The sequence below is a fragment of the Drosophila hydei genome, unplaced genomic scaffold, assembly GCF_003285905.1.
Source record: "Drosophila hydei strain 15085-1641.00,03,60 unplaced genomic scaffold, DhydRS2 tig00000358-arrow-arrow-pilon, whole genome shotgun sequence".
NCBI classification, from domain to species: domain Eukaryota; kingdom Metazoa; phylum Arthropoda; class Insecta; order Diptera; family Drosophilidae; genus Drosophila; species Drosophila hydei.
The window spans coordinates 164618-186830 of record NW_022045716.1 but is presented as its reverse complement, the minus strand read 5'-3'; the positions used below and the strand labels follow the sequence as shown (position 1 = coordinate 186830).

The following is a 22213-nucleotide window of genomic DNA, read 5'->3' as shown; positions in this document are numbered from 1 at the left end:
AACATTTAGGTCTGTCTCTATTTCATGGTTTTCTATGCACGACCGACCACTCACCATACAAGACATTAATCGAATATTCGTTGTTGCTCAGGCACTCTTAGCTTAGTGCGAAAGAGTAAGATGGAGATAAGAGCCGCATTTCCGGATGCTTTGCTCTAGACATGTCATTAATGTGTTCTACGGCCGGTGGTAGAAGGTAGCAATTTAATGAACTTCATGTGCTGGGATTCCTTAATAACTATTATAATAATGATCTTTGGCATTTTGCTCAAAGTGTTTTGAAGTGTAACAAAACAGCTTAGTACATACATTCGATATATGTACATACATCTACATGTACGATGCAGCTACATCGTTTAGCTTGCATGCATATTTCATTTACTTTATTTTTGATTTTCGTTTGGCAATACATACATAGCCTGGCACGTAAACGTATTATGGAATATGTATGTATTTGTATATGGTATATGCATATATATATATATATATATATATATATATATATATATATATATATATATATATATATATATATATATATATATATATATATATATATATATATATATATATATAATATATACATGTATGTATGTACGACATTCAGATTTAACACGTATAGGAGTACGGCTTAGTTGCTTAACATTCTTAACAAAATTATTATTTAAGTATTAATGGTATTACAGAGCCGAAGGCTTTTAGCCTTCGTATGTAATTCGTCTAATATCTGTGTTAAGGATGGCAAAGTTAGAGATACAGCGAAAGAGTCAGACAGAGAGAGAGAGAGAAGTGATATACAGATCAGAGCTGCAATCCGTGCATGTGACAGAGAAACATATACAATATGTATAATGATGTATGTGTTTAGCAAGAGAGCGACAAAGATAGAGATAGAGAGAGAGAGTGAGAGTGATATACAGTTATTGAGCTGCAATTTGTGCAACGTGACAGAGACACATATATATAGTATGTATAGTGATGCTACAGTTAAATATCGATTTTCGTTTCGCTCCACGCCAATTTCCAGTTGTGTTAGAGTATCTCCGTCTCGTACACCTGTTTAGTGGTCATTGTGGTGTTTGTAGCAGCAGCAACAACAGCAGCAGCCCCCGCACCTGTACCACCACCAACAACGCCGCCAACCACACCACCCGTAGCATCACTGTTCAACACACCATTTGTACCCGCTGCATTCTCAGCCGCTACTGCTGCCACCGCCGCCGGATCGCCGCCCACGGATTCACAGGTCAATAAATTGATTGCGGCTATTTTCTGCTGTATGTTCGATTCACTGCCGGGATGTGTGGGTCCGGATATATCGACCGATGGTATCTTGCTCATTTGCTGCAAGCGCTGGTACTGTTCCTGCAGCAGCTTCTGCTTCTTCAATAGTTCCTGGTGGCGCATTTCGAGCGCCACTTGCCGCTGTGCGTGATCGTTGCCGGACTCATTTCCGCTGGAGTTGTCGCCGCTTGAGGTGTCACCACTACCGATGACAACAGTCTCAATGCTCATTATATTATTGTCAATCATGTTGTTAGTAGCTGCAGCGGCGACGGCGGCGGCGGTGGCAGCGGCAGCGGCGGCTGTGGCAGCGGCAGCTATGTTCTGTGGCACATTTGGGCTTGTCGGACTGGCCAGTGGACTACGTGAGCTGGTACGCGGCGGCGGTGGTGGCGGTATGCGCTTGTGACCCACTCTGCTTATCAAATCGGCATTACGCTCGGGCACTGGTGGCTTATTGTTGCTGTTATTGATGTTGATGCTGCTGCTGACTGCACCAACACCACCACCACCACCACCATTAGCGAGTGGGGGTGGAAACTCGTTGTCCGATTCGCTGGGAAAGGAGTGCAGGCGACGCAAGCTTCCCATATTGGTGTGCACCATCAGCTGCTGTTGTGACTGCTGGTGGGTCAATCCACCACGGGACAGTTGTGTTGTTGCCCCACTAGAAACGGCCATGACCATGCTGTTGGTGGTCGCCTGTTGCATATTGACGACGTTCGCCTCTGTGAATAGACGTGCCTGAGATATTTGCGTGGTGACGGTACTCTGCACCGCGGCCTGGGCACTCTCATCGGATGCCGAATCTTCGGGGCGTACCTATGATGCATACATATATACATATATATATATATATATATATATATATATATATATATAAGTCAAAGTCAATAGATCTTGTTTGAATACAATCATTTACCTCAAATGGTGGCTTTTGCTGTTGTTGCTGTTGCATTTGTTGTTGTTGCTGAAACTGTTGCTGCTGCTGTTGTTGTTGTTGTTGTTGGGCAATGGGCTTTGAAAATGTCTTTAACTCGTCTAGCAGAGCATCGAGTGCGTTTTCGGGTGCGAGTCCCCCGCCGACAGGGAACGACCCCATCCTGGGTGTTGGGATTGGCTATAAAGAATATATAATTACAGTAAAATTGTAAATCGATGCAAATATTTGCCAAAAATTTGTGAAGTGAAATGACGTTTAATAAAAAACATTGCACATTTATACATATGTATGTATATATATATATATATATACACAAAATATATATATACTTATGTGGTCCAGCATTGTGATATTAATACATAGTATGAAAGCCCGTCCAGTTAGACTGGCTAGAAAGTAACAAAAAAAAGCCATAGCGACTCAATATAATACTGTGTGCATAGGAGTCATGAATCATGCTGTGCATCTTATGGGTTATATAGAGTATCTGCCACGATATAATATTAATACAACATGCACTCAAGTACTAAATCAAATCAAAGCAAAGTTGTTCCATCCAAGGATAGTTCAAAACCAAAAATTAAGCTATAATAGAATTTGAAGGCCGATTCAAGCACTCCAGTTGGCAATGCTCGACTGGAAACTACTCGTTCCATGCACCTTAGATTCGTAATATCTGAAAAGTCCGCAGAGCTATATATGTTGACCATACAAATATCAGTAACATATCATAATAGCTTAACACGGCATGGCGTCCAGGGTATCTACTAGTCGGGCACTTCTACTCGGAAGTACTCTAACATGTATATTGCTTAATATATTTGCCATGTTGTACTTTTAGCATGTTTAACATTGAAGTAGAAGCGCACGCGTAGGTAGTCTGTCTGCTGACACTGACATCCATTGGGAAAGAGTTGTACAGTTAAAGATCAATAATGGTTGGCTCAGTCACATTGTAGTCAGGTACCGTACCCTCAATAAACTTCGTATTAATCAACACAAGTTGTTTTCTTTTTCCAATGACTTGCTAATTAAAATTCAGCGGGTTTCTGATTTCCATGGCTTAAACATGACATGCACAAATAAGAAAACAAAAATATAAATATACTTATAATTAATTATGAACATTTGTGTGTGTCCGTCTCTAACTACTCTTACTGCATGCAACATTAAGGGGCACGTTTGCTCAAATAGATTCCATACAACTAATCATTTTTGATTCGATTCGGATTTTTTAATTTCTTGAAAAGAATAAAAAAAAACAACGATGAATTGCATTGGAGACAAGCATTAGCACTTAAGATCTGCATGTATCTGTATGTATGTATAAATGTATTATATATATGTATATTTAAATAGCTCCAAATGAAGTCTTCACCGATTAAATATTTTGGGCATAAATTGTTAATATTTTTAATAGAGATAGATAATCATGGTAAAAAAACCAAAATAAAAAGATTATATATAGATATATATATATATATATATATATATATATATATATATATATATATATATATATATATATATATTTATTTATACATATATACATATATATATATAAATAGAGAGAGAGATCGATGATGGATGGGTAAATATGTTAGATGGTTAAAACTTCAAAGACAACAATCGATGAGTGAGAACATTTTGAAGAGCTTGAGCTTTTAAATTCAATTGGTTCAATTGGATTAGTTTGATTAATTTGGTATATTGACTGCACGCTTAAAAGAATGATTTGTGTATACATTAACAAAGGTACATTTAGGTTGATACTAGAGTTTGTATATATAGACATAGTTCATTTTTCAGCTACAACATTAATACAAAAATATTATTATCTTTTGTTTTTTTTTGTTTTTGTTTTTGTTTTTGTTTTTAGTTTTTAACTAGCTTTTCTTAACAGGAAAACAAAAAAGAAATAATTTGCATTCTTGCAAATTAACATTCTATAAATATGTTTGCATATTTGTTTTAAGTCTTCGGAACACCGAAGCTATATCTTTCCAAAAGTTGTTCTATAAATAAATTTTTTGTGAATCGGGAAAACTCGGCGCGGCTGTATTCAAGGGGAGAAAGTTATTGAATTAAATAAATTTGTGTTCTTTTGTTGTCTTTTTCTTAAATGTGAACATAAAATGTTGTAATTTTGTTACTGTCAAAGTTGATATTGCGTGTTTGATGAGAAAAACATAAAATTTAATTTACAATTTCGTTTTTAGACTAGTAGAAGGTGGAAACGGGGCCTTCACATATATTGGCATGCACATAAATCGATTTAAGTACCATATTTAAACTTTTTGAACTTTGTACAAAAGAAAAACCAATAAAAAGAACAACAGAAACATATACAAAAACATAATCAATCAACACAAATAAGAAGTCGAAACAGACGAACAGATTGTAATTAGTTTGAATGTGAAAAGTTGTCTCGAATTGTCAAAGAGCAGAAAAAATATGTTGCAATTGCAAATTAAATCATCATTTCGGAACTAACTGCTACTAATACAAACAAAAAAAAAATGGCCCAAGTAATTTATCTATAAACTCTGAGGTGACTAAATACAGCAAAGTATGTTATATTATGATACTGTTATCCCATTTTACATACTCTGTTGCCTTAGAGCTGCCTTACATATGATGTATATAAGGTGACTAGAATAAATCATGTCCACATCATATATTGTTCTATATGGAAATTTATTTATAGCAAAGTTATACTTTGTGTGATTAGAAGCTGTTTTTCATATGATGTCCATAAAAAGATAGCTAGATCTTGCTCACATCATATGTTGTTATATAGTGAAATGCATTTACCGCAGAGTCTATTATACTGTTTCTTCTATTGGTTTAGAGCTGCCCTACATACATATGATGTATATAAGGAGACTACACTAGATCATGTCCACATCATATATTGTTCCATAGTGAAATTCATTTGTAGCAAAGTCTGTTATACTGTTATACTTTGTTCGATTAGTTATTTTTCATATGATATATAGCATCATATATTGTTTTATAGTGAAATTCATTTATGGCAACGTCTGTTATATAGTTATAGTAGCATACTGTTATTCTCTGTTGGCTTAGAGCTGCCTTATATATGGTATACATAAGGAGATTAGACAAGATCTTGTCCACCTTATATTTCATAGTGAAATATGTTTACAGTAATGTCTATTATAGTGTTACACTCCGTTGCATTAGAGGTGATTAACATGACCCATATACAAAGAGATGGTTAGATATTATGTACAAAACAGTTGTTTTACAGTAAGACGTATTTGTTGAATAGTCTGCTATATTCTGATATACTGTTAGACTGTTATACTCTGTATAAAGCCACAACTACACCTGGTAAATATATATGTCCATTGATGATAATTTTACAATCCAAAAGGTATAGAAATAGTAAGATGTGTGTAGTAGAGGGGTGCAAGGACGACCACAGACGAAAGCAATGAAAAACAATTATTAAAAATAGGATTATTTGAGCACACAGGGAGGTGTTGAGGAGATCACATATTATTTGTTGTTGTTGTTGTTGCTGTTTTATTTTTTGTATTCTTGATTAGTACGTTAAGGGGACATCTGGGAAGATAGTATGTAGTTACGGAAGGGGGGATAAAAACGATTTATCTACCACAGAGGTTGTTGCTGTTTAAGTCTTTCAAAACATGTATAATAAATTGTGTGTCGATGCTATTTACCTTTCTTCACTCATTGATTGACTTGAAATTTGACTAGCGATACAAAATTGTCGATCTATGTGATATTACAATATGGTAGTATATGGTAAGCACTTTGATCCGTAGCTCACTTATATGTATGTAAACTCCTTGAAAGTATTGCAGCCGAGAAGTTTGCAAGGTTTAGCTTAGAGAAACCCCTTTTGGAAAGCACTTTACGCACACACATTCATATATATGTATACACACATAAGCTTATATATATTATATATTATGTATTATATACATATACACATATATATATATATATATATATATATATATATATATATATATATATATTTATATATATATATAAATATATATATAGGTAGCTAATGATATATAATTGCAGTTGGTAAATGTGTTATGGTCTTATAGATAGCATTTGATGAGTTTGTATTAGTTTAGTTAAGTTAAGTTAAGTAAGTGGTATACAAAAATATAAACTAGTTATGTTTTAAATGCGGAGCAAATAATGTTTTAGCTAAAATAAAATGGACATAGTTTCGTTTTATGAGAATTTTTCATAATTTTTTTTGTTGAAAAATGTTTTTTGTTTAATTATTTTATTTTTTTATATTTATTTTGATTTTTTTGTTTATAGTTTTTTGTTTTGTTTTTGGTTTTTGTGTTTTCAGTCATTACTCAGTAATTGCCTCTTTGAAGTTAGAACTCCATCGCCAGTTAAACTATGTGGGTTGTTGTTGTTGTTGTTGTTGTATACGATATCAAAAATTGTTAGTTCGAAAAAAAGGGGCAAGAAGAAGAAAACGATATCACTAGGTAAACCTCATTTGATAAGACTTTAAGCTTTTGATTTTTGATTTAGGTGGTGTTATTTTGTCAAACGTATGAATATGAATTAGCGTGTTTCAATACGTAAAACCTTTTCGCTTCATCAGAAAAAAAAGCAAGGAAAATAAACTTTTAAATTTGTTTTCAATTTTGTTGATGGTGTTTTAACCATTGGGAAATATCGGTGAAGCCATCGCCTTTTACAAACTGTCTCGGGATTGGAGTTAACTCTATATGTATGTATATATAAAGAAATCAAGTATAATGAAGTGGACGCAGTATAAACAAGGACAAATGAAACTACTTTTTAACAGCCAATTGCAACTTGTTTATAGTAAGAACTGCACAGAACTCAAGAAAAGAACCAATTCAAAAACAATAAACACAAGAGAAACAAAGCATACGTACAAATGAATTTAATTATAAGTAAATACAATTGATTTACTAAGGTAGCACTAAATAGCTTGCTTATATATTATATAAAACCCTTGCATAACTAGATTGCAATTTCAATCAAAAACAATCGATAATAGTCGATGCGCACTATTAAGGTTGAAATGAGATTAAAATAATTTTCACATTCCTTTCAGATAAATATATAGATATATGTACACACAAATCGGTTAACTACATATGCCAATGGATTGCCCTCCCATTGTCCACTAAATCCCATCGACCCGGTTGTAAATGAATAATCAAAGGCTGGTTGACTACTATTTTTATTTATGCATGTCTGTAATATGGGTATATATTGTACGGCATCCCAAAAGTTTACCTAAGGAAGTGTAGACCTCACTTAAGTTCATTCAATTGCTGATTTGAAAAACAAAAGCTTCCTACAAGTTGGGCCATAAAAGAAGACTTAGAATTAAAAGTAGGTCTTCTTACAGCTCGCGCAGATAAAGTTCGCTTCCTATCCTCGTCCATTATTTTCCTCTTCATGATTTTAGAATAAATAACACTTGTTAAGTCATCAAAGTTGCATTTAATTTTTATATATTTTTGTAATATATAGAAATTGTGATATTTAACACTTCTATATATTGTACGGCATCCCAAAAGTTTACCTAAGGAAGTGTAGACCTCACTTAAGTTCATTCAATTGCTGATTTGAAAAACAAAAGCTTCCTACAAGTTGGGCCATAAAAGAAGACTTAGAATTAAAAGTAGGTCTTCTTACAGCTCGCGCAGATAAAGTTCGCTTCCTATCCTCGTCCATTATTTTCCTCTTCATGATTTTAGAATAAATAACACTTGTTAAGTCAGCAAAGTTGCATTTAATTTTTATATATTTTTGTAATATATAGAAATTGTGATATTTAACACTTCTTTTTGTTGCCATATGCATGCACTGTTAATGTTTGAAGCAGCAGCTCGGGTGTCTTCTAGTGGAGCACTCTCAGCTACAGTACTGCAGGCGAACTATGACAGGATGAATGGGTATACTGAAAAGTGCTGGACATAAGTGCTTCGAAATTGGAAAAAGCGTTGGCACAGATGTATTGCATTAGAGGTGGGGGGGGTCACTTTGATGGGAGAACATGAATAGCGATGAATAAATATATATTTTTTAACACACCCCGTATACGATATAAATTATTCACCAATTAAGTTAATATATAAGTAATATATATAACTAACATATCAGCCTTTTATAGAATTTCATATGTTTGACTTATCAGCAATTGAATTGTTGCTTGATGTTCGTTGTGATAGACAAATAGACGGACGGAAAGACAGGTATGCATAGATATGTTAATGGACTGATGCTAACTTAAATGTTCATAGTTAATCCCTTAGACCAAGTCCAATGGCGACCTCACAGATACTCGACATAAAGATATTAAGTTATTCAGTCAGCGGGTTTTACAATATTTAGCAAGGTTTCTAATGTGCAAAATAGGTTCATCTTTTAAAATGAAACTCAGCCAATGCAAATACTTCTTTCGGTCAAAAGCAACTAGTTTTTGTCATCAAAATAATACAAAGAATATTCGATAAACATTATTATATATATATTAATATGTATGACACGGTATGGAACGGTGTTTTATGCGCAAATAATAGCATTGGCTATGCAGCCCTAGGTGTTTTTTAATAACTATTTTTTATTTTGTGTATTTGTTTTTCAAAAATATCTCTCAATGGATTTGGATCTGTCAGTGGACTTACCTTGTCAGGGACCGAAATATCTGCGGAACGTAACGACTCCTCATTTACTGACGGCTCATTGGGGGGCAAGCGCTGTTCCTGTACACTCGCCAAACTGTTCGGGAAAGAAAAGTTTATTCAATTAGCAACAGCCAGTAAGAGTGCTCTACTCGGGGGAACCCGACTAGCCAGACACCCTGAACCCTGAAGTTATAGATGAAACTTGATGGGGCAGATGTCTTAAGATAGACAACTATGCGGACGGTCAGATGGACAGGCGAACATGAGAATATTTTTATTTTATATTTTATTTTCACAAAATCAAACATACCCTGTTTACCCAGCCATTCACAATGGGTTCCAGGGTATAATCAAATGGTTTTGGGAAGTATACAAACCGTTTAAGTGTAACTAATGTGCCCGTTAGCTTTTTGCAGCGACGCAGAGCAGACTCTAGCCGATCAGGCTCTTCTTTTAGGAACTTTTCTTCTCGTACTACTTTTTCCATTTCATTGGACAATATGCAACGCAAACCATTTGACAAAGTCGGAAACTTGAGCTTCAGCTCAGCGACAGTTTTGCTGTAAATTGAGAGAGAGAGAGACTTGATTGGGCTGTGCGTGAAGTAGGACTTTTAGCAGATCATACCTTGCGCGACTTAATACCAGGGCCATGTCCTCGACAGCTGTCATATTGACGCGCGTGCGTCGATTGATCACCTCGCCGCGCAGGTTTTCAACCGAAGCTTCCAAATCACTGAGATCCTTTTCCAGCCGTATGACCTCTTGCTTGTACAATTCCTCTTCTCTCGATATACGCGTAGTGTCCTGATCGCCCTGGCCCCAAAAACTGCCGCCACTGCTGGCCAACAATGTAGCACGTATGCGCATGAAGGTGCTTTTGATGTCCTCTCGTACGGCAACTGACTGAGCCTGCGACAGCCGTCTTAATGTCCGCACTTCCATGCGCAAGTCCTTCGCCTTCTTCTGCAGACCACGCAAATGATTGTAGACCTCGGGGGCAAGTGCAATGTCCGCCCGGTAGTTGGGATGGGCGGTCTGTGTCAACACAATTGGCTTTGGCGGTGGCGGAGGCTTTAGGCGATCGCGTTCTGTGAATTGCATTCAATTATGTAACAACTAAAAGTGCTACTCTAGTCGAGAATACCCGACTAGCAGCTACTCCGAACCTTGCATTTCTAGACGCATGATCTCCCTTACTTCAGGGCACAAATATTTCATTTTGATCATGTAGCAAAGCCCAAGAAACATTTCTTTTTGATAAGTTTTTTACTTATATTAAGATCGGAAGATCGGAAGTATTTAGAATATGTGTTTACCTTACGACAAAAAATAATCTATGTTGAATAGGCTCAGAGTATACATAAATATTAATATAATAAATCAATAAAACATTTGTAAGCATTTGCATATACATATATATATAATTAATACATATATATGTATTCGTGATTTGCGTTTAATGCATGCGTGATTCATATAAGTGTTTTTTTTTTGTAAAAATCATATAACAAAAAAGTAATTGCCTTGGTTTCTTTCATATATCGCTCTTACCTTGGGAGGATGTACGTGGCAAGGTAGACGACTTGATTGCCGGCTTAGTTGGTTTCGTATCAGCTTTTGGGTCCAGTGCAGAATATTATTTGATTGAATAGGGGATGAGTGTTAATATATAATTGCAAAACAGTTTGGATCTGTAGACTCAGTGAGCAGCAAGTTCACAACGATTGTCATAGTGACTCTTAATGGGCTCTTAAAGGTCGGAATAAAATCAAAGTCAACGAACGCATAAATTGTCCACAGCAACGAGACTTAACTAAATAATTGTGATGAAAATATTGGTAAAAAGTAAAAATAAAACAACAAAAGCGAAGCAAAAAAGCTCAAATAAGGAATGTAACACAAAATTGATGGCATATAAATAGTTAATTGTTTTTGTTTTATTTACCGGCATGTAGAGGGCTATGCGACTTGGGTATTCCCTGAATATCGTCACTGAAGGAAACGGATTTCTCAAAGGACACGGATTTCTCTGAAAAAAGAAACAAACGGAATTGGTCACTGAGGCATGTGGCAAAGGTTTGGAGACACTTACGACATGAATTCTTGCCCAGCTTAGGTGCCTTTTCTCTAATGTATAGCTCATCGGCGGAACCATTGGCTAAATATAAATATATATAAGACAGAATGCGTTCAATATGAGATTATATACAATATATAATTTGTTTGTTTAAAACAGACTTGATCTGCGCAAGCTATAGGAGAGAGAATCTACTTTAAAATCTCAAATTCTTATAGGTTCCGAGACGGACGGAAGGACATAAAAAGAAAATAGTAGTTCGCTATATAATGAATCGGCTTGGCCTGCCTGTTTTATACTTTTTAATGATGACACATGAATAAAATTTTTGCCCCAATGAAAATTTTTACTCTGCAAAGCTCCTCTCTTCAATGTAATAATGTAATGAAATGTCAAGTTTGCTACAAATAGCTATAAAGATATGGTATACCTTGCATTTGAGATGGCACGACGAGATAATTGGAGTCTAGTGTAGGTACAGGCATTGGCGCAATTTGGGGATTTTGATTGACTAATGCCTTCTGGACCAATCCAGTTAGGTTCGCCAATTGGCGCTCCATATGCTCAACGCGTATGCGATGTAAGTCTTCAGGCCTGCAAATATATATATATATAGATAAATTAAAATAAGTATAACATTCGACACGCTATTGAACAAATTGAACAGTTTTTAATTCACACGTAGGTCGGAGCCACTGTTTGTGACAAGTCGTCAAGTTCTAATTGAGCAGCCAAGCCAGACAAGAGTGCTATAATCGGCAGTACTGACTACCAAATACCCTTATCTCTGCGGCTCTATACTAACGATCATTATAGAAGAGTTAAGGGCATATATAAATATATATATATATATATATATATATATATCAAAATCAAAGTTTGGAGGAACGCAAAAGCCAGGATATATTCAAGGTATATATGTTTCAGATTGAGTCGCAGATACCTTTTTCTGGCTAATACAGGTACACTCAAAAACTAATATACTCTGTTGACTCAACCATTTTCAATGAGCTCCATTGTTAGCTTGAAAGTTGAAATACTTGAGTCAAGCAAGCGTTGCTGCTGTATGTTCTCTGAAGTACCGAATAGTACCACAATTTCATTTATGGTCATTCTTGATGCGCAGTCGCTTCTTGCATGTGCATCAACTAGGTGTGGAGGTGTACTGCCTTAGCAAGCACCATGGCCTACTGCAGCGGTAGATATGCACGCTATTTGTAACGATTAGCTAATAGTCTGAATAATATTCGATATCTTGTTGTTGCCCAACAGTGACCAGCACGCAAGAACGATTCGCAAACTGTTTATCAAATTTTCAAATACACGATTTGTTGGTATTGAAAAAGTCGATGGAGCTGATGGTGCACACAGAGGGCTACAAAACGGATGCGGCCGAGGACTTTGACAGCTGTGGTAGCACGGCTGATGGACCCCAGCGAATGGCTTTAATGGCGGCCGATCGGTAGGATCAAACGTCATCTACGGTAACTCTTCCTTAAGTCTTGTTTTTTCACTAGGGGCGATCGTGGAACATCGGGCGCTGGCTCCTCGCATCCGTGGCAAAGTGATCCTGTTGCCAGTTGGACTGAGGAGAAACCATCCAAGCTGCAGACCCTGTTTCAAATCAGCATCACTGCCCTGGCCTTTCTCTCATTTGGCGGCTACCTCCTGTGCCTCATAGTGCAAGCGATCAAAAGCAAAGGCACAACATATTTTCATCCGGTTGCCACAGCTACCACAACGAATACCAATGGGAGTGTGAAGCGCATTAAGATTTATAGGCGCAGTAGACGTAGGCGCAACATCGACAATGGTCACATTCACATTTCAAATTTACTCTTGGCCGACTATGCGACATATATGAAATCAGTGCGTGCTCAGCAATTGCGCTATAATGCTCACCTGGTTGGATCATAGATCTGATTGCCACGATGCGGTAGACGATTCGGCCCTACTTTAATTCCATACAAGGAATACTGATCTTCCGCGAGAGCCACATCGCTGTGAAAGAGAAAGAAAGAGAGTCACACTTAGGGAAAGTATGAGAAAGAGGAATAGAGAGAGAATATATCGCTCATATATACATACATATATATATATATATATATATATCAGTTTTACCCTTTTAGTCCAAAAATTATAATGAGAGATATTTTAACCTATTTTCACTGGCATTATTAAATTTAAATATATTATATATTTTGCTAATTTTTGTTGATCAGGACTTAGATCATAATATATTGTATTTGGCTTACAATAGAGCACATTCTGCACATATAATAAATATTTCTGGATTTATTGGGAGAGTATCGGTCTTACGATACAGTGTACTGATATAAGTATACATACTCATAAATTCAAAAATATTATTTCTAATTAACCTTTGTTCTTCGTCTATGATGGGCGCTACGACAGGTCCGCGCGTACCATATTGGCTGTAGTATGGCTCCTCATAGTTGCTCCTTGTGCTTCGTTCTGGAGAGCTGGTATATCCGTCTGTAAGATCAACTCAGTATAGAAAGTGACTATAGATTTTTTACTGTTTAATATATATAAAACATATATATATATATATATATATATATATATATATATATATATATATATATATATATATATATATATATATATTTATTTATGTATTTATATATATATGTATATATATATACATATAATTTGGAACTTGAAACTAAGATATATATTTATATTTATATTTATTAGCATTGCACATAAAAGTCTTACTAATTGGTAAATATTATTACGCTTAATTTGTAAACCCATAAAAATTTGCAACCAATAAGAGTACATAAATCGTATATATGCAGGTATATGCTTTATACATGGAAATAAGTGATATGTGTTTAATATAGGTAATGGAAGAGTTACATATATGATAGATGCGTGTACCTGGTATACTGTATAATTGATCCGAGGAATATGGAAACAGGGGCTCCATGCTACCCCTTCGATTAATCGATCTGAATGGTTTCACTGGCGTTCCTTTTTATATTTTATATTTTTTATTTAATAATACATCAAATATTTACGCATGGAGTTTTTTCAACAATTGCTAACTTAACATACATATTTATAGAGTTAGAATGTATTAAAACAAAACATTTACGTATTTAAGAACAATATTGCTTCAAAGGAATACCCCTACTTACAGTCACTCTCTCTATAGTAACTGAGCGGATACCAATGCTCCTTTGTTATTCAAATTACATTTAAATAAAGTCTTACAAACAGATATATTTACATATATAACGCTTCAGTTATATATTGACGAGACCTATTATTCATGCTAAACAGACAAACGGAACATACATATATATTCTCTATCACATTCTGATCAAATGGTTATGTGGTACTTGATGAGGGTTGATGAATGTAATTACAGAAACATATATATATAGATATTTATATATATATATATATATATATATATATATATATATATATATATATATGTTTAAATTTTTGTTGCTGTACAAATACACACATATATGTAAGTACATACAAAGTACGAAGTCCTTTGTGATACTGAGATAATATAACCCATTGAATAAGCAATCCAATCTAAGCTAAAACTAAAAAATAAATAAAATAGTGTTCAAGTATATAGATATGGTCTTAAAATATGAATCAAAAATAGATAAGCAATAAGCAATGAACCGATAAGCAAATATTACGTACCCATGGAGACTTTGTTACGATCTGATCCGTACATCCCTCGTGGCAAGGTCTGCGAAGAGCCCACATAATACGGTGCTGGCTGTTTGCCAATCTGAAACAATTTCATATAATATATAATAAACATATAGTAACATAGGAAAAGCGATTATCAATCAAATCCTTACATATTTGTATAAGAAAAAAATTAGAGGTTTGCCAAATTTATAGATATTAATTAGTAATAAATCTTTTCATAGTTCAGGCTTGATAATAGATTTCAAGTCAATACGAAAAAAACTAAAGCTGGAAATCCCAGAGTGCAGGGCCAACAAAATTCCATGCGAAAGAAACGACCCACAAAAGCTGTAACACAGTACACACCCAGCTAATCAAACTCTTTGCCAATTATTGACGCGCTTGGCAGTTAAAAAGCTTTCACTTTATCAGAAACACATGATATACCTTCAATTCTTAAGAGTCAATAAGAAATCAATAAGTATTAGCAACCATCTAGCCATAGGTTAGGCTAATAATTTTTAAGAGCTCCCTTTCGAAAGCCTTACGAGCAGACGGATTCTGAAAATATTCTTGGTCATAACCACATGTGTTGAAAGGGGTTTGATCAAAGTCTTTATTCTATTCTATTATTCTTTCTCAGCAATTCTTTCTCTCAATATTTGTCACAGGAATGTTGAGTTATTATAAGACTATATATTCATATATTAGCATAATATATATTCACATTCATTCGCCGAGACAGCGATTGGGTTGAGACAGGGAGGAAGCTGCGAGTATGTCAGCGCTTAGCAGACAGTAATGCTTAGCTTGCATACATCCATATATTCATAAATACATTAATACATACTATACATGTGAGTATAGCAATGCGAATGGTGTATTTGTTGCATTAAAATGAGCCGCTGTAAAGCACAAAAACAAAACTAGTGAGAGTGCTCATGTCGGCTATGCCTAACTAGTAGGTACCCTGCCACTGTTTCAATATTTCTGCATTCATTCTGCCACATACATATACTGCGGCTCTTATTCATATTCAGCTGCCCACTATGGTAAATGAGCCATTATTCATCTTTGGTTTTGTAATGGTTGCAAACGATGAATGAAAGTTAAGGGCAAAAATATAACATCTATCTTCTTTACTGGACTATTCAGTTGGGCCTTGAATAGCCTGTGTATTGCTAGCGAGATCTTACATACCCATTTCAATGGCTGCAGGGTACAACAAAAACCCAACCAGTTTAAATTTCAATACAATTTTACCATTTGTTACAACTGGCCGAGGGACGTACTCGTGCAACCATCGTACAGTGTGGCCTCAGCTCGTGTTCCGTTGCCAAATCAAATTGAATATTGAATCTCTACAGTTCCATAACAATTTTGCATTTCGCGACGGTTTTCGATTAGAGACTCCACTGTGCGTGGCGACGGGCTCGCTGTATGCGGTTTTGGCTCTTTATGTTTTTATACCCTGAACCCATTGAAAACGGGAAATAAGGGTATAATGGTTTTGCTAAAATGTATGCAACAGGCAGAATGAGGCGTGGCAAGCCCCATGAAGTATATATATTTTTAAGGACAACAAACAGATTCGATTGAACCCTGTCCGTCTGTTCGTAAGTGTGAACACGTCGATCTCAGTATCTGTAAGAGCTTAAGAATGGAATTTGTTGTTGCTCTGTGTATAGCATGTATTATATACTTATATATATATATATATCAGTAGCTGTTTATATAGTAGCATATATTTGTCTATCATTTATATCACGTAAACTGACTAAAAAAGTAACAGATGTGTAACAAGTAATAAACAGCAGACAGAAAAAACACATTAGATTCACATATATGCAGTATATATGTATAACATATATATTCCCGATCGGAAGACAAGTTGTGTGTATATAGCTAATTCTGTCCGTCCGCATTTCTTTCTACTTCTAACATAACTCAAATTAGTGTAAATTCTCACTCAAAAAGTGCTCAAGAGATCTGCTGGAATTGCTTCTTGAGTGACTTTTGTGTTTGGGCGCAGCAGCGGCTGTGGGCGATCAGTCAAGTTCATGACCTGGACTAGGTCAGTCATGCGGTCCAGTGGAAGTGGGGAATGAATTTAAATTTTGTTGTTAAATAATAATATAATAAATAATTTGTATTTATTTAGTAAATATTAAAATATATATTTCAGACTTTCTTGTTTTTAATAAGTGTCTATATATAATAATAAATATTTAATTCTTTAAATGTTATAAATATATAATTTTAAGTAACTTTAATTATTATTAATAAACACTGATTGACGTTATAATGAAGTTCGTCGTAATGTTCATTAGTGATAATAATAATTTTTTAACGATGATCATTTATTACTGGTTATTGTCATTAACGATAATGATTATTAGCAATATGATTTTTTCATGATCATTTTCGCAGTGCTTAGTGTTTGTCTTAGGCAGAAATCTCTTCTCTTTATTTTCATATTTATGACAATTTTTCTCTTTTTAAATAGAAAAATGTCTAAAATAAATAAATAAAAAATTGTAACGTCAGAAAAAAATATAAAACAATTAATATATTAATATTCATACTGATATTAAATTAGATATAGACCTATATATAATATATATTTATACCTATATGGAATGACCATATTTATTAATTTGGTAGAGTTGATGCGCGTTGTGTAGTTAACTATTATATGTATTTTTTTGTAATGCCATGGGACATATTAAAAACCGCAGATAGGAGTGGGTTTAGGGTATCTCCTAGTCGGGCACCTCGACTAGAGCTTTCTTACTTGTTTTTTTTTTTCTTTTTGACTGCGGCCGAAACAGCGCTGGAGCATGCGTAGCCGACTAGTAAAGTGCGAGACAGCGCCGCAGACGGACGTATAAACGCTTTGAGTTGAATTAAAAAAGCAAAAAAGACCAAAGACTAAACTCAAAAATTATAATATCCCGGTAAAATGTTTTGGCAAACGGGCTGGGGAGCGAGCTTAGTGCTCAGTGCGTTTCTTCTTCTACACGTTGACAATTCCTTGGGATGGAAGCCAATCGCATCAGCTGGCAGTCCTATAACATCCTATAGCTTAAAGCAATCACATCCAGGCGAGGCCAGCAGCAGCCACGAGCTGGCCACCAGCTATGCCCAATTCGGTGACCCAAAGGAGGAGGACGATCTACTATTGACGCGTGCCGCTTTGATAAATGGAGTTGAGTCCTCTCATCCCCTTACATTAGCTGACGATCACGAGAATCATTATGACTCATATAGCTTGAAGGATGAAGTTATTGAGGAGCCTACAGTTAGCTTCCCGCGCTCTAACCTCTACGCCTCCGATCGCTGCAGTGTCAAAAAGTTTGCATTCAACCAAGACGGGGCAGTGGAGTATAATAACGAGCTACCCGAGTTGGACCAGTTCACGATATGTTTCTGGATGCGTTTCACCAATCACAGCGGCGATCATGTGATGCTAACCTACGAAGGTGAGTGTGTAGCTAATCCACCAATCACTAAGGGATTATCATCTCATTCGTTGCGTACCACATCAACTTTTATAAGGCAAGACCATTGTAGATACTTTCTTTAATCACGAACACAATCGTCGGCGACCTTTTACATAACCGTACGTCAATTCGATGCCCCTTCAGCCAGCCATGCAGCATAAAAGCCGTTTGCTACGCGATCTGTGACCAACACAAATTGTGGGTCGAAATCTGGCCCCAAAAAGTGAAAGGGTTTAAACTTCCTGATCCAAGTGTTGTTGTTGATGTTGACGGGGTTTTACGATATTTTTGATGCGAAATTGACAGATGAGATGATGTGTGACGACGGGGCTTAACAGCTTTTTGATGGTCAACATAGTTATCCGTGATTATACGAAAGTACGTTTTATTATTATACGCTGTAACGTATCGGAAACTGGGCATATTGGTTTTTACATAAATGTAATGTATGTAACACTTGACCTAAGATGATCTTTCTTTGTGCTTTATCTTGAGAATAACAATGTTTTTTTAACTTGAAATTTGAATTAGGCAAATAGACATATAGATATATATATAAAAAAAACGCATTTACTTAATATCGATCAAAACAGGTTTTTGACTGGGCTCCCAAAATTATCACTCATTCTGTCATAATCAAATCAAATAGTCGAAGTTACATTGAAATCACTCTACTCCCTATGTAAGTATATAGGGCGTGTGTGTATACAAGCAAGTAAGAATTCATGAATGCAGAAGCAGGGTATGTGGTAGTCGAGTAGGTCTGCCTAGAGGACTCTTACTTTTTTTATTATACTAAAAAATCTGAAAATATCTTAGAGATGGTTTTTACAGTCTTTGCCTTTCATCTTCGCCATTTCCCAATGCCCCGTTGACTTGAAACCGCATTACATAAGCGTTAAGTTTACCTGTTTGTGCTGTCGCTGCTGCCTTTGCTGCTATTGTTGCTGCTGCTGCTGCTTTTGTTATTTTAACTGCTTGAGATTATTTTAAATATGCAATGTGAGTTGCCTGAAAAGCTTCCGGAGTAACTGACAGATGCCGTGTTGACCCCCGGGACAACGCCTCATCGCGCATTTACCTCACCTCACCAGCAAACGTGCAGAGCGAAACACACTTTTGCAATGGAAAGCCAACTAAACTGGTAGACGGTTACTCTCCGCTAACAGATATTACATATGCAGCTATTATGTTTAACAGGATTTTTGGTATATTTCCCGTTATTACTCTCGCTGCCACCATAGCCGACCGACCGGCGGATATATATGTAGATGTCTTTACCCGAGAGCCAGCAGTGTGGCATGCTTATTGAGTCTTTGCGGAGTAGGTTACACACATATTTCACTAGTTTCAAGAAAAGCTATATACACCCATGTTGATACCCTAGGAAATGGAAACAATGTACACACAGCTCAGTTATTCGTACATGTTTCAAGAAGGCTTTAATTTCAGTACTAATTGCTTAAAGAGAGACCATGCTCATACCATGTAATCACTGCTGGCTGCACTTCAAGTAGATCATTATAATTAGAGGAATCAAATATAGTTGATAGATGGATAGAATAGATTTAATGGTAGATCTTTCGAAAAAAATTAAAAATTGTCAGCCCTGTCGTGTAGCATTGCATAGTTGCATAGCTGAAGCATCTTTCACTTTTTAGATAACATTTAATTAGGTGACTTAGTCGGTTGGTTGGTTGGTTGGTTGTCTAGCTGTCTAGCTGGATGGCTAGCTGGGTGATTGCAACTCAGCATCACGCAATTTGCTCGGATTTCATAACAGCCATCGACGGCAATTGAACGTTGATTTTTATTTCTCAAATTAACTCTGTCTCCACTTCTACAGTCGAAAAGGAACCACGCGAGATACAAATCTGGGTCGCGAATGCGCAAAATTCCAGTTTCCTATCGATGGCCATAAAAGGTCAGCAAATGTACAGGTACGTCGTTTCCAATTAACTGTATACATATATACTTCGCTGTTCTGTTACTATATTGGAGCCATGCAATGATTTTTCGAATCCAGATTGAATTATCCGCTGCGTATGCGGCAATGGCATCACATGTGCAGCTCGTGGAATGGCAAGACCGGCGAGTGGCAGGTCTGGCTGAAGGCAGAACGCATTGGACGTGGGTTCCATAACTCGGTGAGTAATCTCCAATTACCCTGACGCGACGGAACGGAACGGAAACGCTTGCCAATCTACCTGTCTACAAGACTAACTACATCAATCTGGTTACCAGCCAGACTATTGCAGCAGATATTAAATGTCACAACGGTCTATAATCGATCAATAATCTTACTCTACTTTACTCATTGAAATAGCGAATTCAGGGTAGATTAGTTATGCAGAAAGAAGTAGGCTTGAGCGAACCCCTTGGCTAAACAGACCCGTCGCTCTAGTCATGTTTCTCAATGTGTCCGATGGTAAGAAGAAAAGACTTGATCAGTTTTGTTTGAAATAATGGATAATTTTATAGACTTCTACATAAATCAACTTAAATCGATATAAAATTTTATTCATGTCCCGTTCTAAATGCTAGACGCATAATATATTGTGTGTTAAGTAGAATGTTTGAAGAAGTAATAGGGCTTAGGGTATCTGCAAGTCGGCAACACAACTAGCCATAATTTTAGCTTGTTGAATTTGTTTTGCGATTTACAATTTCGAAATCGAATTTTGCAGCTGGTAGGCCATAAAATACCCGCGAAGGGAAAGCTACGGTCGGGTGGTAGTTCAATAACTGGGCAAGTAAGTCATGGCCTCCACTTTGAAGTAACGCTCGTGCAAATTTATCGGGTGGCTTTAAGCGCGGGAAAGGCACATCGAGATCACAAGCACCACCATGTGCACCACTTTGATCACGAGGGTCAGGAGGTGTCCAGCACAGCGCGTGCTCCACCCATGGTTCGTATAGTTACAGAGATTCCACAGCTAATCCTTCAGCTAATACCATGCACAAACTGCTTATCTCAGATCAATCGACCACAGCCAATGCACTCGCTGTTGGCCAGTGGACAAATTCCAACCAGAGTTCGCATCAATCTGGCCAACTCAATGCCCACGCAGAAGCCATTGAACGGCGTGGCTGATCAAGCGATTACAGTGAACACAAATTTTGTCAATGGACAAATTAATGCTGGCTCTCGATTGGTAGCACAGCAGCTGCTCGGCATCTCGCCCATACCCCAAGGAAGGGCCACGGCCCAAAATGAGCCTATAACGGGACGTTTCCAGATGCTAAGCAACTCAGCGAATGTCCAATTCATAGATGAAACAGAGACGCACATACAGTTTAAACGAGAGGCAGCTAAAGAGCGAAAGGTTCAAAAGCGTGGCTTAGTCTTACTTGACGATGGGTCCGTGGTGGATGATGGCCAACTGGATGGTAACAGCGAGTCATTTAGCAAGTACAATGGCTTGGCCGACTTTGGTGGTCAGCAGTTCAAGCAGGATTTGACTTTGAAGATGACTCTGGAGGAGGAGATCAGCACACACGATCGCGAACCAGCTGAGGAGGAGGTCAAGGCCGTTATGGGCTTCTGCAGCAACTGCGACCCAGAGCCCTTCCAAGGTGCTATCGTCTTCGCCTGGAAGGATGTCAACGAGCATATGAATAACACTCTGAAAGGCCTCAGCGTGGGCGACTGCGGCAATTTCTAATACCTCCCGCTCAATCACCCACTCAGTCAGCAGTTAATCCTGTCCAGCTAAAGGTACTCTTAAACAGGGTGCTGCATATAACGCTTATTGTACATACATACATACATTGTTTTGTTTGTTTTTTGTTTTTTTTTTTTTGCTTCGAATGTACTTGAATATATGTAAGTGTACATAGGTATATATGGTATAAGTATATGTGGCTGGATAGCCCGGCTTTACATATCGTATCATAGCAGAACCCTCTCACCTCTATGTATATATGCAAATATTTATATAAATATCTAAACAAATAGCAATTGTGGGTGTTGAAATAATGTTAATGCGAAAATAAATAGCTAATATCTGTAAATTAGT

At 36.5% G+C, this 22213-nt stretch overlaps 3 protein-coding genes across 9 annotated transcripts in view; 2 read left to right on the top strand and 1 right to left on the bottom strand.

The window, feature by feature from the left end:
* Nucleotides 1-609: 609 nt before the first annotated feature.
* The window catches only part of LOC111592138 (coiled-coil domain-containing protein CG32809), a 24493-nt gene continuing 2889 nt past the window's right edge, over nucleotides 610-22213 (bottom strand). For 3 of the 6 annotated variants that reach the window (XM_030224111.1, XM_030224112.1, XM_030224113.1), the window contains exons 6-17: nucleotides 14698-14788; nucleotides 13383-13497; nucleotides 12904-13002; nucleotides 11432-11595; nucleotides 11017-11082; nucleotides 10870-10953; nucleotides 10476-10538; nucleotides 9550-10012; nucleotides 9300-9482; nucleotides 8923-9016; nucleotides 2207-2404; nucleotides 610-2106 (exon numbers count right to left, since the gene is read on the bottom strand). In XM_030224111.1, coding sequence (XP_030079971.1) covers nucleotides 1033-2106; nucleotides 2207-2404; nucleotides 8923-9016; nucleotides 9300-9482; nucleotides 9550-10012; nucleotides 10476-10538; nucleotides 10870-10953; nucleotides 11017-11082; nucleotides 11432-11595; nucleotides 12904-13002; nucleotides 13383-13497; nucleotides 14698-14788 — 2694 coding nt within the window. In that variant the 3' untranslated portion in view covers nucleotides 610-1032. Of the gene's footprint in view, nucleotides 2107-2206; nucleotides 2405-6600; nucleotides 6645-8922; nucleotides 9017-9299; nucleotides 9483-9549; nucleotides 10013-10475; nucleotides 10539-10869; nucleotides 10954-11016; nucleotides 11083-11431; nucleotides 11596-12903; nucleotides 13003-13382; nucleotides 13498-13908; nucleotides 14002-14697; nucleotides 14789-22213 lie in introns of those variants that run through there. The other 3 variants (XM_030224116.1, XM_030224115.1, XM_030224114.1) reach the window with 3 other exon arrangements.
* Nucleotides 12002-12937, top strand: LOC111592191. The gene is made up of 3 exons (XM_023304261.1): nucleotides 12002-12199; nucleotides 12274-12463; nucleotides 12519-12937. The coding sequence occupies exons 1-3, from the start codon at nucleotides 12184-12186 to the stop codon at nucleotides 12916-12918; spliced, it is 606 nt and encodes a 201-aa protein (XP_023160029.1). The 5' UTR covers nucleotides 12002-12183; the 3' UTR covers nucleotides 12919-12937.
* On the top strand, nucleotides 17586-21998 carry LOC111592170. 2 transcript variants are annotated; one of them, XM_023304237.2, is made up of 5 exons: nucleotides 17587-18173; nucleotides 20041-20134; nucleotides 20221-20341; nucleotides 20882-21103; nucleotides 21173-21997. In XM_023304237.2, the coding sequence occupies exons 1-5, from the start codon at nucleotides 17654-17656 to the stop codon at nucleotides 21857-21859; spliced, it is 1644 nt and encodes a 547-aa protein (XP_023160005.2). In that variant the 5' UTR covers nucleotides 17587-17653; the 3' UTR covers nucleotides 21860-21997. The 2 variants fall into 2 exon arrangements, with proteins under 2 accessions (XP_023159996.2, XP_023160005.2); XM_023304228.2 differs by having other exon boundaries at nucleotides 17586-18173; nucleotides 20882-21998.

Coding starts and splice junctions, on each gene's coding strand:
- LOC111592191 (XM_023304261.1), top strand. Junction 12,464..12,518: donor GCTTTAATGGCGGCCGATCG/GTAGGATCAAAC, acceptor TTTTTTCACTAG/GGGCGATCGTGGAACATCGG.
- LOC111592170 (XM_023304228.2), top strand. CDS start 17,654: ATGTTTTGGCAAACGGGCTGGGGAGCGAGCTTAGTGCTCAGTGCGTTT. Junction 20,135..20,220: donor AAAGGTCAGCAAATGTACAG/GTACGTCGTTTC, acceptor TTTCGAATCCAG/ATTGAATTATCCGCTGCGTA. Junction 20,342..20,881: donor GACGTGGGTTCCATAACTCG/GTGAGTAATCTC, acceptor CGAATTTTGCAG/CTGGTAGGCCATAAAATACC.